General features: G+C 40.9%; 1 protein-coding gene across 4 annotated transcripts in view; it reads left to right on the forward strand.

Annotated features, from left to right (window-relative positions):
* Positions 1–18,648, forward strand: part of DMXL1 (Dmx like 1) — a 152,027-nt gene that overhangs the window by 106,795 nt on the left and 26,584 nt on the right. For 2 of the 4 annotated variants that reach the window (XM_034774425.1, XM_034774427.1), the window contains 6 exons: positions 7,268–7,446; positions 11,382–11,509; positions 11,895–11,980; positions 12,661–12,862; positions 14,687–14,804; positions 17,497–17,559. In XM_034774425.1, coding sequence (XP_034630316.1) covers positions 7,268–7,446; positions 11,382–11,509; positions 11,895–11,980; positions 12,661–12,862; positions 14,687–14,804; positions 17,497–17,559 — 776 coding nt within the window. The remainder of the gene's footprint in view (positions 1–7,267; positions 7,447–11,381; positions 11,510–11,894; positions 11,981–12,660; positions 12,863–14,686; positions 14,805–17,496; positions 17,560–18,648) is intronic. The other 2 variants (XM_034774426.1, XM_034774428.1) reach the window with 1 other exon arrangement.

Here is an 18,648-nt window from a genome sequence, read left to right on the forward strand (position 1 = left end):
GTGGTGACAGAATATGCACAGTTCAAAAGTAGCTATCTTAGGTTCAATATGAAGTCTAGTTGTCCGCTTGTAGTAAATGTTGAGTTAAGCATACATTACAGTTTAGTTTGTAAAGCATTTCACAATAGAAACAACCCCTTCTTGTTTTCACATGATCATTGGATTCTGATGGTTTTCAGTGGGAACTTTCCATGCTTTGTTTTTTGCCTGAAGGTAAATTTCCTTTTTTGGAAGTGGGAGTAAAAAAATCCCTTCAGCCACTTTGAATTTTGTAAGAGTTAAAAATTGTTCCCATTTAAAACAAACAAACAAAAAACACTGTTAAGACCGGACTGTAGCAAAAAATAGCTTAAGCTTGAAACTTGCAACAGACAGTACTCCTTGAGGGCTTAGTGCCTTTTGATTGGCTTGGAAAACATCTAGTTTTCATTAATCAGAGTTACGAACATTAGAAAATGTAGAATAAAATTTAAATGAAAATGCATAGTAGAAAATTTACTGACGTTAAATAAGCTCTGCTCATAATTATAAACATTTTTCTTCAAGTGATTGCATATGTCCTGTGTACTAGGTGTATGTGTGTCTCATGCACTGTTGCCAGAGTTTTCCCTAGTGGTTCCCATACAGGCAGCCATACCTGCACCCTCGTATCCCTTGTGCCTCAAGTCAAGTGTACAAAGGATGGAGGGCCCTGCCCATTCTTCAGTTTCTTCTTACCGTCGGTGGCCAGAACTTGCTGTTTGCTCATTCCCTCTGTGAACTTGCCATTTATAGCTATTAGATTGTGATACTCATTTTGGGTCCTTTGGGCCTCCTTTCTGTCTTGTTTTTTCTTCTATATAGTTTAATCTGATTGTTAGTGGATGCTGGGCTCTGCCTGGTACTGGGGGAGCCTGTGCCAGGGCCCCTGGCTTCAAGTTCTGCTACAGGTGTCAAAAGTTCATGCCCGTGAGCATCCCTCACTCTTTCTATTTTAAATGCTTGTGAAAAGGTCACTAAGAGAATACTGTACAACTTGCCAGAGCTCCAAAACTAGAACTAGAAAACAGAGAAACACCTCAGGTCCATCCTCATAGAGGCCGCTACTCACCTGGCATTGCTACAGCTTCAGTTGACTATAGGGAGTGCTCCCTTGGTCTTAACTGGGGAAAGAGACAAGAGGTGATAACCTTGCCAGGACATTCCTCAAAGTGCTTAGAGCGCTCTCTGCCTCCAAAGCCAAAGAGGGGGGATGACTTCCATGTTGTCATAGCCTTCTGTGTGGGACTCCTCAACTGCAGAGACTAGCCACTCTGGTACTGAAGACAGAGTGCACCCTTAGGCCTGCCACTCCACAGGGCTCCATCCTAGTGACTCAGTCAGGCCAGAACCTTTGACTCGGCTTCCCATGCCGGGACTGTTGAGGCCAACTACTTCCTTGGTGCCGACGCTGGAGCTGTCCACTTATGCGGGGCAAAGGCCTATTTCAGAAGTGACCTCCCTGGAGGCATATGTAGCTGTAAAAGATCTGCTAAGGCTCTCCAAACCACCCTCGCCAATTATTCAGACTGATGGTACTTGTCCAAGCCTGTTGCATGTGGTGTCTATGCTGGTTTCCATGTTGGGATCTGGTTTGGCACCTGGGATTTCAGGTCTGGTAACACTCCAGGCAATCTAGATCTTGGCTCAGACACCAATGGTAACAGTTCTCTCTCAATGCACAGTAACATAGCTCAGAAGCCCCTGATGTTGCAGTCCCATACCACAGGCCTGTCATAGATCACATTCTTTATCTCCTGCGATGACATCTGGTACTGCGTCTCCCTGGCCTTCAGAGTATTTATACTCTTCCTCAGAATCTGAAGTGGGTTCCCACTTCAGAAATTCATTGCATCCCAAGGCATAGAAGTCATCAGTTGGTCTCCGATACCATACCAGCCCCATCGTTGACCCTACTGGTTTACCGTGGGGGGATGCCTACAGTGTCTAGATCCTCATCTCCACTGCACTACAGAAATTGGTCCTTGAGAGGGGAAGTACCAAAGAGTTGTTACCAAGCAACCACTACACTATGGAAACATATTGCTGAGGGGGAAAGTTTCTTCACACAGTACTGACAGGCCACTCACTGTTCCTACAGAGCTCCTGGGGTACTGAGGATTGGGACCACCTATTGCCTGCTTTGGAAGGACCTTCTATACTGGCAGTTCAAGACTAGCTTCAAGAAGGTTCTGCTTCCTCTGATCACCTCATCCTCATCACTGGATGAGACCCTGGCACCAGCAGCATCTTCTCCAGTAATTGATTTTTAGTCCTATCAGGAGCTTCTGGAAAGGAGAACTCTGTCTCTGGGAACTCGGATAGAGTTTGAGGAGGAGAATTCCCACAAACTCAAGACATTTTATACCCTGCTACAACAGGGAAAGTTGCTCTCCCTATAAATGAGGCAGTCATGCAACTTAGTAAAGCTTTATGGCAAATTCCATCATCTCTAGTGTTCCATGCATTTTGCCACCAGTACAAGTACCAAGTTCCATCACAAGACTATGAATGGTTTTATCAATACTGCACACCAAGCTTCCTGGTAGCAGTGACAATTAATGAACTACACTGCAAAAGCAGAGCAAAAGCAACACCAAGAAAGGGACACAAACTTGGATCTCTCTTAGAAAATTTTGAGTCAGCTGTGGGGTTACAGCTGCTTTATAGAGAATTATCAGGTCCTCTTGGCCCATTATGATTATTCCAGTTGGAATGCCTTACCAAAATCCTCAACAAGTTACCAGATATTTCCAAGAGTGATTTCCAGTCTCTCCTAGTGGAAGGTTGTCTGGTAGCACTGGCCCCTTTGCAGGCTTCCCTGGATGTGATGAACTCAGCTGCTGCAGTTTGGGCAATGGCAGTAACTATGTGGTGTTTGTCAAGGCTCCGGTCCCCAGGAAATCCTTTTCAAGTACAACAGACCATTGAAGACCTCACCTTCGAAGGCTGTACCTTTATCTCCTTGAACAAGAGCACTAATATATTAAGGCTTTAGACCAGTGTTGAAATTCCTAGGTCTGTATATGCTAGCCCCCAAGATAATAAAGTTTCAACATCCTGTTTCTACCATGGCAGTACGGCTACATCCCTAGAGAGACTGATGGGTATAGACAAAAGCACAAAAAGCAAAGGAGAAGGCCCCAGCTATCCACCTGGAGTGCTTCTGCTAAGAAGCCCCACACCTCAAAGCAGCCCATTGGACTCCTCCTTTGGTCAGTATATCAGATTTTAGTGAAAATCTTCCCCTTTTTGGAAACAGGTTATCTTATTTCCATGTGTGGCAATATATCACCTCAGAAAAGTGGCTGCTAAGCAGGGGGGAATCAGGATGTACCCTATATTTACTGTCTTCACTCCCTATCCCTTATCAGGGAACCATCTCCTAAGTCTGTAATAGGGTGGGAAGTGCAGAATCTACATTCCTTAGGAGCCATAGAAGAAGTGCCTGCTCAGTACTGGTACGGAATTCTACTTCTGCTGCCTCCTAATACCCAGAGCAAGAAAGTGGTCTGAGGCCCATTTTGGATCTTCGGAATTTAAACAAGTACATAGAGAAGCTATAGTACTATATGGTTTCCTTTGCAACTGTTATCTCTTTGCTAGACCCAGAAGATTGGTATACTACCCTCAACTCAATGGCTGCATATTTCCATGTGGCAATCCACCCTGACCACAGGGAATTTCGAAGGTTCGTGGGAGGAGGAGACCACTTTCAGTTCATACCCTTCAGCCTGTCTTCCACACCAAGGGTTTTTACCAGATGCATGGCAGTGGTGGCAGCCTATCTCTACCACAGGTGTCTGTACCTGGAGGATTGGTTGGTCTGGAATTGCTCCTGTCAACAGGTAGAGAGAAGTATTCATCGAACACTCTATTTTCATGCTCTTAGCCTTGGAAGTGAACAAAGAGAAATCTATCCTCCAAACCCCTGCAGAGAATAAAATTTATTGGGGCAGTCCTGGGTTCGATTCTAGAGAAGAATCTTTGCCAATACCAAGTCTTGTAGTTTTACGAGACCCTTGTGTGTTCTCCAAGGGCCATTCTAGACCACAACGATGAATTGCTGCAGGTGCCTGGGGCATATAGCAAGTACATGTATATGACCCCTTCCCTCACCATGGCAACATATCAGAGGATTACAGAGGCTCAAGTCAATGTATCACCCTCAGATACATCCCCTGGACACACTAGGATGCACTCCAGACAAGGTCCTATCATCCCTGGATTGTTGGATGAACCAAGACAATGTCTGTAGGGGTGCCTTGTTCTCCCAATTTCTTCCCTGTATGACTTTGGTAACAGACGCTTTAGCCATTGGGTGGGGAGTGCATCTGGGAGACCTGCATGCTCAGGGTTTGTGGTCCGCTCAGGAGGCCAGGCTGCACATAAACATTTCAGAGTTTGGGGCATCTCCAGAGTATGCCACCATTTTCTACTTCATATATACAGGGCAGGGCTATCCAAATACTTACCAACACCACCATAGTGGTGTTACATTTCAACAGTTGGGGGTGCCAAATTGAACAGTCTGTGCCAGGAGGCAGTCAGGCTCTGGAACTTGTGCACACAGAACTTCTAACTCATAGCATCACACCTACCATGGGTTCGGATTAGTAGACTCCCTGAACAGGTCATTCCTCTTGGATCATGAATGGTCTCTCAATATGACTGTACTAAAGTCAGTATTTCAAATAGAAGTACTTAATTGCAACCAGTCAGAACAGGGAATGCCCCATCTCTGTTCAAGGGTAGGTCACAGTTCCGGGTTTATAGCAGATACATTTCTCTTCCCTGGGACAAGGACTTGCGCTTTGCTTTCCCTGCAATGCCACTGATTTCAAAGTCATTTTCAAGCTGAAGCCAGAATGAGGCAGAATAACACTTGTTGTTGTAGGCTGGGCAAGGTAACCTTGGTTCTCAGATCTGCTCACATTGTCCATCAATCAAATCTTACCTCTGCTTTTAGTCAAAGACCTTATATCCTGGAGTCACAGGCAGGTATTGCATCTGAACCTTCAGTCACTACACCTCACAGCCCGGTTCCTCAGTGAGTAAACCCAGGAGGGCACTCTGTTTCGAGGCAGTCCAGAATGTCCTACGTAATAGTAGATAACGCATCCACAAGGGCTACTTAACTTAGTAAGTGGAAGCGTGTGTCTGGGTGTCTCATACAGTCTACAAGTCAAAATATTTTTGACTACTTGTTACACTTAGTTTGACAGTCAACTCTATCAAAGTGAACCTGGCACAATTTCAACATTTCACCCTCATGTATTCTCTAACCCTGTGACTACCAGGTTCCTTAGGTTGTTTTCACCTATCAGGGACCCTGTTTCACAGTGGGATTTGAATTTACTATTATCAGCCCTTATGGGTCCCCTTTTTGAACTGTTAGCCACCTGTTCGTTGTCACACCTCTCAGCAAAGTTGGCTCTTCAAATAGCCATCCCTTCAGCAAGAAGAGTAAGGAAGCTACATGCTCTAATGACGGATCCTCGATATGCTTTTTTTTTTTTTTTTTTTTTTAAACAGGGACAAGATACAGCATAGGCCATAGCCTAAACAAAAGTAGTATCTGATTTCCATCTCCGCCAATCAAAATATATTTACCAGTCTTCTTTCCAAAGCCACGCACTCTGGATATACACTGAGCACTCGTTCTTTATCTGTAATGAGCAAAACCTTTTTGGGTCCCTACTCAGCTGTCCGTCTCCTGTGTGGAATGAATGAAAGACATCCTGCAACAGAACAACTGTCCTTTTGCATCACCAGCTGTATTGTCGTGCTACAGGGCATTGTCACACAAGCAAAACTGTTTTCACATTCAGCTGGGGCATGCTCAGTCTCTATGGTGTTTGTGGGAAATACTCCTGTCATGGACACTGTAGAGTGGTAATATGGTCTTCAGTCCACACCTTTGCTAGACATTATGCAATTACTACCACAGTGAGAGAAGATGCAAATGTGGGGAAAGCAGTTCTGCTGTCCCTCTTCTGGTGAGACGCCTAGCTCTCCACCTCCATTGCAAACTGCTTAGAAGTCAACCAGTATAATGGATACATGCAACCAGTTGAAGAAGAAAAAATGGTTATTCACCTTTTTATAACTGTTTTTTCTTGGAGATATGTTGCATATGTCCATTACACAACCCACCCTCCTGCCCCAGTGCATCAGTCTATTTCCTGAGTCCAGTTCAAAGGAACTGAAAGGTGAGTGAGGTGGCTCCGCCATTATACCCTCAGTTCAAAGCACAAGTAATACCAGAGAGCAGGCGTGGCTGCTGCTCGGGCACCACTATGGAAAACTATATGGTATTGTACACAAGACATGCGTGCACACACCTAGTATAATCAGCACGTGCAACACATCTCAATAAACAGTTATAAGAAGGCGAGAAACCATTTTCTTTCATCTGGGTTCTCTATTTTTCTGATGGTTTCCTCTTTCCTTTGTTGCACAGAAGGCATGGTCAGACCTGTCAGAATATGGCCATAGCTCCTCATCTCTGGAAAACTCCTGTTTAGCTGCAATGGGTGATTTTTAGACCTCCTGCCATAGGTGTATTTAGAGCACTAAATTTGTCCTGCTTCAGCTCCAGAATCTTTCCTATTGGATATTATTTTTAAACTACTTAATTATTTGGAGCACCATTGTGAGTTTTGAGAGATCATTTGCTCTGTTAGCACCTTCCCTCGTCCAAACATCTATTGAGGCTAAAACCAGTAGCCTATAAAAATAAGCTGTATTTTGTCAGCTAGTGTCTGTTTAGCCTACATGTGTGCAGTTAATTAATGACATCAATGAATAATATTGCCTTTGCTGACTGGTGCTTGTTAGTTCTGCAACTGTGAACACCCCCCAAATAAGTGTTTAATGCAACATTAAAGTTGCATGGTTAAGCACTTGTATCAGAAGAATGCTGAAGCTGTAACGCTGTCATCTTGCATTCGTACATTTTGATTATCTCTGACCATGAAATTAAAGATATTAACTTAATAAATAGTAACTTATTTATTGAAGGATGCAATTAACTGGAGATTTTTTAAGCTTGAAGACTAGTGGTTTTCCCCTTTAACACAGAACACTATATGAAAACTTGGGAGGTTTGTTTCAAATACTGTTTGAGGAAATACTTTCTAAAGAGATGGTAAAAGAAAATCTTGGAAATATATAACAGAGAGGTGTATTTTATCCTTTTACCATAAATATTCATTTCTCCTTTTCATATTTTTTTTTGTTTTTTTAGTTTCTTCTTCTGTAGACAATGGTAAGAAGCAACAAAAAAGTTTTACGCTTTCATCAAAAATCTCTCCGAAAGAAATTTCACAGTCTCCTTCATCATCTTTGGTAGAGCAAGAATCTCCATCTTACAGGGAAAAGTTTATCCCTCCTGAACTGAGTATCTGGGACTATTTCATAGCAAAGGTAATATTTACAATTACAAAACTCATTTTGCTCCTTCTTGCATTAGCAATACTTTAAGCAGAAATTAGCCTTTCCTCATTTAAAATTTGTTTATAGCATGATAAGGACCAGGATATCATACAGGAAGATCTGGATGATCTTGTAAACTGGAGTAATTGTAATAGGATGAAATTTAATAGTGAAAAGTGCAAGGTCATGCATTTAGGGATTAATAACAAGAATTTTTGTTATAAGCTGGGGACGCATCAGTTGGAAGTAAAAGGAGGAGAAGGACCTCAGAGTATTGGTTGATCACAGGATGACTATGAGCCGTCAATGTGATATGGCCGTGAAAAAAACTAATGTGGTCTTGGGATGCATCAGGTGAGGTATTTCCAGTAGAGATAAGGAGATGTTAATACCATTATACAAGGCACTGGTGAGACCTCATCTGGAATACTGTATGTAGTTCTGGTCTTCCATGTTTAAGAAGGATGAAGAATTCAAACTGGAACAGGTACAGAGAAGGGCTACCAGGATGATCCGAGGAATGGAAAACCTGTCATATGAAAGGAGACTCAAAGAGCTTGATTTGTTTAGCTTAACCAAAAGAAGGCTGATGAGAGATATGATTGCCCTCTATAAATATATCAGAGGGATAAATACCAGGGAGGGAGAGGAATTATTTAAGCTCAGTACCAATGTGGACACAAGAACAAATGGATATAAACTGACCATCAGGAAGCTTAGACTTGAAATTAGATGAAGGTTTCTAACCATCAGAGGAGTGAAGTTCTGGAACAACCTTCCAAGGGGGGAGCAGTGAGGGCAAAAGACATATCTGGCTTCAAGATTAAGCTTGATAAGTTTATGGAGGGGATGGTATAATGGGATAGCCTAATTTTGGCAATTAATTGGTCTTTGACTATTAGCGGTAAATATGCCCAATGGCTTGTGATGGGATGTGAGATGGGGTAGGATCTGAGTTACTACAGAGAATTCTTTCCTGGGTGTCTGGCTGGTGAGTCTTGCCCACATGCTCAGGGTTTAGCTGATTGCCATATTTGGGGTCGGGAAGGAATTTTCTTCCAGGGCAGATTGTCAGAGGCCTGCGGGTTTTTCGCCTTCCTCTGCAGCGTGGGACATGGGTCACTTGCTGGAAGATTCTCTGCACCTTGAAGTCTTTAAACCATGATTTGAGGACTTCAATGGCTCAGACACAGGTTTGATACAGGAGTGAGTGGGTGAGATTCTGTGGCCTGCATTGTGCAGGAGGTCAGACTAGATGATCATAGTGGTCCCTTCTGACCTTAATCTATGATTCTATACAATTTTTATCTTCCTCTTATTCATAACATCCTAAATAGTCATAAAACAATGCTGGCTGTAGCTTTTTGGAAAAATTTTGTTTGCAAAATTGTTACTTGAATTGATTTGACTTCATGGAGCATGAAGAGATTGTTCTAAAATGCTGCTCATTGAGATTGCAGATGCACATTGTTGTTTTTTTTCCTGGAAGGGGGGGGGGGAGTTAGAGGCTTAACTTCTGTTTTGAGATGAGATATTAAGCACAGAGGCTTGTACGCTTAACAGAAATGAGAAACTGCCTGATGTGAACTCTGCAGTGCACAGTTCAAAAAATAATTGCCAAAATTAATGTCGGTTCAATAGATACATTACGCTTACATGGTCTACTCAGGAAGACTCATAGTAAGAATGTGTTGTGATACCTCACCAGCCAATGGGGGCTGAATTCAATGTAGATGTAGGAACCCTTATTTTCTCTCCAGATGGAAAACTTGTAAAAATTCCTGTCAAACCCTCTTAATCAAGGAAATATATGAAAGGCAGCATAACGTGGAGAACGAAGGTGGAGTAGGGAGTTAGAAAGTCTTGAGTTCTAATCCTGGTCTGGCAGACTTCCTGTGCAGTAATTTTGCCTGTTTTCTTATCACAAAGGTTGGAATAATAGTTACCTGTTTCAAAGGTGGGCTGAGTTAATGATGCTGTTTCTTCATTTACTAAAGTTCTTAAAATCAGATCCTTCATCTCTCCAAACAGCAAAATCTTTCTTACAGACACTCCTCATTTTCAGCTTCGATTACTGTAACCCCTGCTTTCCTGGCACACTCATCACCCCCTTATAGGCCATTAAAAACTGCCTAGATCAGTAATACTCAACTGAGGCTTTGGAGCCACAAGTGGCTCTTTAATGTGTCTCCTGCAGCTCTTTGCATGATGTGAAAACACTGTGTGGTTTAATTATTAACCAATCAGAATGCTGTTATCAGTTGTAGAATTCTTATTCATTCATTTTGTGTGTGTGTGTGTGTGTGAGATAGATATATAGGCTGTCAATTAACTGCTGTTAAAGCGTGTGATTAACACACAACACAATTAATGCGTTAATTTTTTTAACACACGTTAATTGCAGCAGCATAGCATCAGCTGCTCCGGAGAACCTACATCAGGTCAGGCACAGTAATGCAAGCTGCCGCTGGGGGTGGGCGGAAAGAGAAGAGGCTACAGAAAAATGTTACCCATGATGGCTCCAGCGGAGAAGTATTATTTTAAAAGTAAAAACAGGACAGCCAGAGGCTCACCCAAGCCGTGCCCCCCCCCCCCCCTTCCGGGCCCCCCCCCGCCCCCCCCCCCCCTTCGCCCGGGGCCGGGGCTACACCAAAGCCCCCCCCCCCCCCCCCAAGCTCCGTGCTGCTTGGGGCTGACCCACACCTGGCTATATATGTATGTACATAGAGAGTAAATGAAACAATGAATTCACACTACTGTGGCTCTTTTGGGTAATGTCGATTGATAATTTGGCTCCTGAACCACTGAGGTCTAAGTATCGCTGGCCTCAATCAACTTGTTAGCTTGTTGACGTGACCACTTCAACCATTCTCTGAATGACTCCACTGCTTTTCCATCTCAATCTCATAGAATTCAATCTTCTTGTCACCACTTTCAAGACCCTTCATAACTCTGACTGTCCTTACTTACTTGCCCTCATCTTTTACTACATCCACCCATTCCATGATATATGAATTTATTCCAGAAACCTCTCTGTATCTTCTTCCATGTTGGTCTCTGAATGCAATACCCATCATGGAATAACTGTAAGGCTGCTATCCTTTCTGCAAATCCCTCCTCAGAACTCACCTGTATTATGCCTGCAGGAAATCAGCCAGCTAATAATTACACCTCTACCCCGATATAACGCTGTCCTCGGGAGCCAAAAAATCTTACCGTTTTATAGATGAAACCGCGTCATATCGAACTTGCTTTGATCCGCCGGAGCGCACAGCCCTGCCCCCCCAAGCATTGCTTTACCGCGTTCTCTCCGAATTCGTGTTATATCGGGTCACGTTATTTCAGGGTAGAGGTGTATGTCAAGAGATGGCTGGGAATAGTTGATACTTCTATAAAAACAGCTTCAATTTATTTAAAACCATCAAGTTGTGAGTGTACTGCATCTAGTTTAAGTAACTATGTAATCTTGTTATTGCTCACCTCATCTACCCTCCATCATGCCACCTCCTCCCAACCCCTTCTCTCCTATTGTTCGTTATCCTCACTTGTCATGTCTAGTGCTAAATCAGATTGCAAGATCTTTGGGGCAGAAATGCTCTTCTTGTCTTTGACCATTACTAGCACAGAGGTCCTGGTCCTGATTGGAGCTTTTAGGTGTTACTGAAACACAAGTAGTGAAAAATAATTAAGCTTTTGAAACTGTAAAGTTTTATGTAAATAGAGTAACTTGTGTAGTTTTGAAGTCAATTGTGCTGAAGTCAGAGGTTCTAAAAAGAACCAACTGGTTTTCTCCATCAGAGTTGAAATTATTAGAATTCATGAACAATAACTTTATTTTAAATATTACCATACATGTTAACAGTATTTGAAACTGTTTTTCAGATACAGTTTTGCTGAACTAAAACATTTTTCTATGCTTTTTTTAGCCTTTTCTTCCAACCTCACAAAGTAGAGTGGAATACGATTCAGAGGAGAGTCAGGGAAGTGATGATGAGGATGACGATTTTACATCAGATTTACACCTTCAGGAGCACTCTAATTCAAATTCATACAGGTATGAATCACTTTGATTCTCATACTTTTTCTGACACTGTTGACAGTGCATTTCTGGGAACTTACTGCAGAAGTGTGAGCGATAATATGGCAGCCATTCAAGAAATGCATATATTTCCTAGGAATGCATTATCTTCTTTGTTTTGTTGTAAATAACGCATGAGTATAATATTTTAATGTTTTTTTATTATGTAGAATAGTTGTTTTGGCATACAAGGTATCCTTAAGGTTTTTAATATATTCATGGTTTATTAACTGTTTACAATATTTTGGTTAATAAAAGCTAAAAATATTCCTACAGTAGAGATGTTAGTTTTATTTTTAAGTGAAACTTCCTTAAAGTTGTAAGAGGTCAATCAATGACTCATGTATTTTCTTGTTGTTAGTTGGTCACTGATGCGATTGGCTATGGTTCAGTTGGTGCTTCATAGGTTGAAGAATTTCTACCCCTTGGCTGGGCATGATCTGTCAGGTAATGGTGTAGTAATGGAGATGTCTTTCCATGTTTAATAATCTAACAATGAATTCAGGAACCTAATTGCATAATAAAAATGGATCAGCCTTTTAGCTTTTTCTGCATTCAGCAGAGTGTTGTAAATAACTTGTTCAGTAGTTTTGGATTTATTTTTCCTGACAGTATTACTATAGTAACCTTGGTACACTTTAAATACTGAGGTTTTTTCCATGAAATATTAGTACCTATATATTTTGATTCCTATTTCTATCAGTTTTGTTTACCTCTTAATCATTTAAGAAAGTTGTCAATGGCTATATATAGATGTTTTTCACTACCCCAAGTTAGTTAATGAACCATGTGCTTTCCTTCCCCAAGTTAGTTCATGAACCAGGTACTTTCCTTTTGTAGCTCAAAGTACATCTCTGGTAAAATACATACACTGGCCTAGATGCTATGGCCCTCTTCCCATATCTAGCTCTTCTGCCAGCAAAAAGCAATACAGCTCTCTACACCCAGACCACTTGTTCATAAATGATTTTTTATTTAAAAAGTTCATAAAAAATATTCATAATAAACATGTACATTAGATTAAAGTATTTGAAACACTGACAGTCAACTTCATTGACAGTGAAGTGATTCTCATCAAGATTCTAGCAGACATAAAATAGTTTATTTTGTTTGGTTTGTCCTTGTAGAGCTTCCAGTTAGCTCCCCACTGTGCCATGCCATTCTGAAGACATTTCAGCGCTGGGAGCAAGTTCTTCTCCGGCGACTTGAGATACATGGTGGTCCACCTCAGAATTTAATTTCTGCTCATACTTCTGAGGATGCATTATCGGCAGGTCCTGCGCTCCTTCGCCACAAAGCTTTGCTTGAACCTACAAACACTCCTTTCAAGTGAGCATGTGACTTTTAAAAAATGTGTTAATGTACATCTTCTGAACAATTAAAGTTTTCCTTGGTAAGGCAAGTGAAGGGCCATAGTTTCAGAAATGCATGCTTGCATATGCAAGTACCACAGATTTAGTGCAGATGTCCAGGTAGACGCATGCCTGGCATGTATGCATGTGCCATACCTGATTTGTTCTCAGTTATAACTGTATGCTCAAATGTGTGCAATTTAGCATGCATGTGTAGACTTCTGAAACTTTGGCCCTAAGCAATGAAGATTTTCAGACATGGAGAAAGCAATCACATTTTTGAAGTTCTCAAATGCCAAAAGTCAATGTACTGTTTAAGGGGGGGCGGGAAACCTATATTTGGCCAAAATCAGAGTAAGGAGCCTTATACATCTCAGTAGCTGACCTTTGTGGGGGGGGGGGAGTGTGACAGGTCTTCGATCTACCTTCTGAGGAAGCATTGTGGTGTTAAGGAGACCAGGGCAAGGTCTAGAAGCACATTGTCGTAAAAGAAGTTCCCTTTCTCTCTCCTAGTTATAACAAAAGCAACAGTAACTTTCTTCTCTGCATTGACTATGGGCTCATAATATTGCATCTTGCAACTGAAAACATTGTGGTATCAGCAAGTGATTTGTAACTCAATTTTTAAAATTGGATATCAACACCACACATTTATGTAACCATATGTTCCTTTTCTCCTAATGGCATCTGCATGAGCTCCACAGCCAGCAGTTAAGTGCACTTCTTTTCCATTGTAAACTGGTAGTTCCTAACAACTGTAATCTTAGTTCTCTTGATGACTTCATTTAAAAAAAAATATTTTGAATGATATACTGTACACACATCTCTATTCCCACCCCCCATCCCCCACCGTTGAGTATCCAGTAGATGGCTATGGTTTTGAACCTAGCCACCTTTCCAAAGATTTCCACAGTTGTTGGGTTACTTACAGCATATTCATCTGAGGTTCACTACTATTCTGTTTCTTTTAAAACCTGTTTAACTCAAAATCTTGACTATTGGGAGAAAAGGGTTTTGTGAAAGATACAAGAAGCCCTCCTTTTCAAGTGAGGGGTGAGCTCAGGTTTGTCTGTTTTGATGTTATTTTTGCATTTTAGTTTGTCAGTCTTCTAGATGATCCTCAAGTACAAACAGGGAAACCAATTTCTGATACCCTTGATGTTCTTAAGGTTAAATAGTAACTTTTTAAAAAAATTGGAGGGGATAAATTTGGAGGGTATTTTTGTTTTTCTTCTTCACTGTTTACCTTAAACATAGTTTAGTTTCTTTGGGGGAAAACAATTATTCTAAGCCTCCACTGTGATAAGGAGTAATTCCTATGCTTCATTATCCCCATACAGCTACGTTTTCACTTTCAGTATATGTTGGTATTGTCTGTGTTTATCGGTTCCTAGCATATTGGTCAATAACTTAAATTTCCTCCCCCATCAGGGAAAGGATGCATTAAGGAAATGTCAAAATGTAAGCTGTTAATTGAAGTTGGAGTCTAACTGTGGCTAGGTGTTTTCAGAGGTCTCAGAAAAGTATATTGTATATCATAATATAGTGTGCCATTTATACTGAAATCTTGAGCATTCTGTTAATTGTTAAATATATAATTATATGTACTTCGCTAATTGACATAGGAAGTGATATCTGTGGCTGACTCAATTCTGGATTTCCACATTTTCAATTTGTCACAACCTGAACATTTCTTTTTTACAGCATTTTACTTGGTATGAGTTGTATGCTAATAATAGTTTGAATCTCTTGTGATTACCAGCATAAATAAACACATACTTATTTTAACTTTTATCTATAGATCTAACAGTCATGTTGCACTGTCTGTGAAGAGGCTTTGGCAGTACTTGGTTAAACAAGAGGAAGTCCAGGAAACCTTCATCAGAAATATATTTACAAAGAAAAGATGCCTAAATGAGGTCTGTATAGTACACAACGTATATACAATTATGTTAATTAAGAGCCTGGATTTAAGGTAAAACATATGTAAGCTGGCTTACTTGCTTTCTACAGGGCAAATTTGTGGACAATAGGTTTGGTGTTTGGGGGCTGTCCCTAGATACCAAATCTCATGGGTTGAAACATTTTGCTGCATTTTGGGTGTTACCTTGGTATAAGTCCCACAGCTCCACTCAAAACAAAAAGTAAATGGCCACCTTTGAATTGTATGAAAAGCCTTGCATTGCTGGAAATTTTGGCCTAAGATGTTAATAAGAGTTACCTCAAAAGTCTTAGTTTGTAAATAGTAATAATAATAATAATTAATAAATTATACACCCACAAGATTCCAATTTGCAACCTAGTCGGTCATATCCTTCAGAATTGAGTCTTTCCCTACCAGTTTATCTTGTGCATCCCACTGAATCCTACCTCCTTGCCTTATAGTTCTGAAAAACATCAAAATAAATTCAGCACCTATTTACAGTGCCAGTGATAGTACTTGAATAAGGTTCTCTATCCACACCCTGGCTTTCTAGGCCACATGCTCTTAAAACGCACTTTTAAAAAGTTGTAGCTCTTTTTCCTTTTTTCCTTGGGTGCTCTATCATTGCTCATTGCTTATAGTTATTTACTGTACTGTTTTATTGGTGATAGCACTCACTATCTGCTGTCTAGCCCCTACCCCATAAACTTATCATTTATCCCCTGCTATGGAACTCCATAAGGCAGCCCTGCCAAAAATAAATGGTAAATGACCGTAGGGTCATTCAGGGCCGCCCGGGGGGGGGGGAAGGGGGGGCGCAAGTGGGGCAATTTGCCCTGGGCCCCACAGGGGCCCCTACGAGAGTTTTTCGGGGGCCCTGGAGTGGGGTCCTTCACTCGCTCCGGGGGCCCCAGAAAACTCTCGTGGGGCCCGGGCTCCCGAAGCTGCTTCTGCTCCGGGTTTTCGGCGGCAATTCGGCGGCGGGGGGTCCTTCTGCTTCGGGACCCCCCGCCGAAGTGCCCTGAAGACCCGCGGCGGGGGGTCCTGCCGCCCTGGGACCTGCTGCCAAAGCGCCGGGTCTTCGGCCACGATTCGGCAGCGGGGCTGAATCCTCTGGGCAGCCCTGGGGTCATTTGAGATTTTAATTGAACATGGCAACACTCTAATAGAGAAAATTCACATGTAATCAATAGCTTAAACTACTATGTGTGCCAAGCACCAGCCACTAGAACTCAGAACAGCACAGTACTATAGGAAATGTTTGTATTGGTTTAGAAAGAGCTGCCCTCTGAATTAATGTTATTTTAAAACCATCAGTACTTTAAGTACATCTCTATTTCCACACAGAGGACAGGGTATTAATCTTTTTTTAAAAGTTACCGTTTGCTACACTTCTCAGTAATTCAATGCAGTTTTTTTTAATGTGCTGCTTTTGTTCCTCTTCCACATGTTTTTTCTTTTCCTGTCACCCTATTACCTTTCTCCATTTTCCTTTTAATTCTCTTTCCGAGAATTAAAAACAGCAGAGTTTTAAAAACTAATCCCATGTTGCTGAAAGGTGGTTTTGTTTTTCTAGGTTGCCTCCACTTATTCCTCAGGTTTTATATTCTGCTTCTGCTTGATTATGGCTTCATTTGGGCTGAATCTCTGGAGTGTATACTTCATGTCCGTTATAGACATGAGGTAATGGTGCCAGAAATGACTAGTGTCAGAGAGATACTGCTGTTTCAGAGAATCAGACAGGAGGATTTGATGAGAGCAATGGAACACCTTTAGGACAATCAAGATAGTTGTCAGATTGAACATAATTCTAGTATACATGAATTTGCACTAAATGTGGAGTGATTGCGTTCTTCAGTATTCCATAAAAGATAATATTTAAATAACACGTATGTGTGTTTATGTGAAAGAAAGTAGTCATTTATGTACAGGATGTTGGCAGTATTTGAGTATTCTTACTGGTATAAAATAGTTTTGAGGCAGCATGGTAGATCCAGACTTTGACTACAAGCTTGTTTCTTCCTTATGAGCTGAAAGTCTGTTGCAACATTTTGAGTTATCCTCTATGACTAATACATGGTACAGTGTTGTCACATTCCTGAGGAAGCCCTAACCTGTTCTCCTCAGCTCTGAGGAGGATAATGGCAGTGTAGGAACAGAGGAAGACAGAGGAGGGAAAGACATCTAATTTCTGACAAAAATTCTTAATTTAATTAACGCAGCTCTGCTGGTATGCTGCACCTGCTGTGTGCCTTAAGTGCTTGTGAAGCAATATCACTAGTTTAGATTTGCTAGTTGTGTCCTTACTTTAAAATGACTACTTTGACTACTGTGGGATTTCCTGTTATCATTGCTAGTACATTCAACATCAATGTGTCATATTGGTAAGTTCTAAGTTTTACACAGAAAATTGACTGCTAAAGTAGATGAAACACTGATACATCTACAGAATATAACCTTAAAAGTCATTTTTGCAGCAAATGTGTAGTTTAGGAAGAAAACTTGAGAATTAGACCGTAAATGCTGAACAAAATATTTTTATGTAAGTATCTGTGCAATTCAGTGTGGAGTGTTTTAATTTTGTTGTGTGTTGGAAAGATTAACATAGGAGTAAGGATTTCCTCAGTACTTTGCATGTTACATCTCATCTTTACTCTTTATCATGTGATTGTTCTTTCGTGGTGAAGTCATTAGAGGACCACAGTGAAACCATCAAAAATACTATGATGGAGGAGCCCATCTTCAATAAGGTACACAATGATAATTTTCACATGAAATTAGACTTATTCTTTCACTAGGAAACACTTACTGTCTACAATCTTTAAACTGATGCTCACCTTTGTTAACCTGTTTACAGCTGTGCACAGTGTGGCGAGCTTAACTTTGCAAGAAGTCCAGCAGTTACATCAGTAATATTGTATAGGACGTAGTTCTGCAAATCAAGACTGATTCTAAAATAAATTCTCTGTGTCGTTATAGCTGCGTTGAAACTTGAGTTAGAATACATAGCAGAATTAGTATATGGATTAATAATTTGCCAAATACTAATTCTGTGCTAATATTTTGCACTTTCATGACACTTAAAATTGTTTGTAAGCACTTCAAAAACAGTTGACTGAACAGCCATGTTAGAGAGGTAAGTATTGCATTAGTATATTGTCACATAAAAGCAGAATATGCTATTTTGTGCCTCAGTGCCTCATGAAACAGTAACTTAGCACAATTTTTGCACTTAATCACTTTAATACCTCACAATGTGGATTTGTGGATGTCAATTATGAATGATTTGATTGTTGATACAGATAAGAATTCCATTTAACTGATGCTTAATTCCTGATTATTAGCAATAAAATTTTGTCTCCCACAATTAAAAAGGCCTGTTTTAGTCATTTTTATATATTTTCACAGGTGAGCAGCATTTCACTAAAAGCTACCCAACCTGTCACAGTTCTTCAATAATTTGCTTATCATAACATAGCATGCCTAAGGTTCAGAAATCGAGATAGAAGACTTGGTCACTTCAAGACATTGAAGTGCATTGTTTCACCCTTAAAAGCAGTATTTCATGTTCCTTAGGATTACTCCTTCCTTACCGGGATTAAAGACCTTTCGGTGGGATCTCTGCCTCTTCTGTAGCATTGAGCTCCTGCTGTGGCAGCATCTTCCTTAAATTAAAATTGGGTGACTGTATTTAAAGGATATATTGTCACTCAACCAGAAATTTTGGGCTTCATTCAGAAAGATCTGTGGCCTGTTATGCAGATTATCATAATGGGTCCACCTCACCTTAAAAATATATGGATCTATGGAAAGTGTGCTATTTATCACCCAAATGAATC

This window comes from Trachemys scripta, chromosome 6, assembly GCF_013100865.1.
Source record: "Trachemys scripta elegans isolate TJP31775 chromosome 6, CAS_Tse_1.0, whole genome shotgun sequence".
NCBI classification, from domain to species: domain Eukaryota; kingdom Metazoa; phylum Chordata; order Testudines; family Emydidae; genus Trachemys; species Trachemys scripta.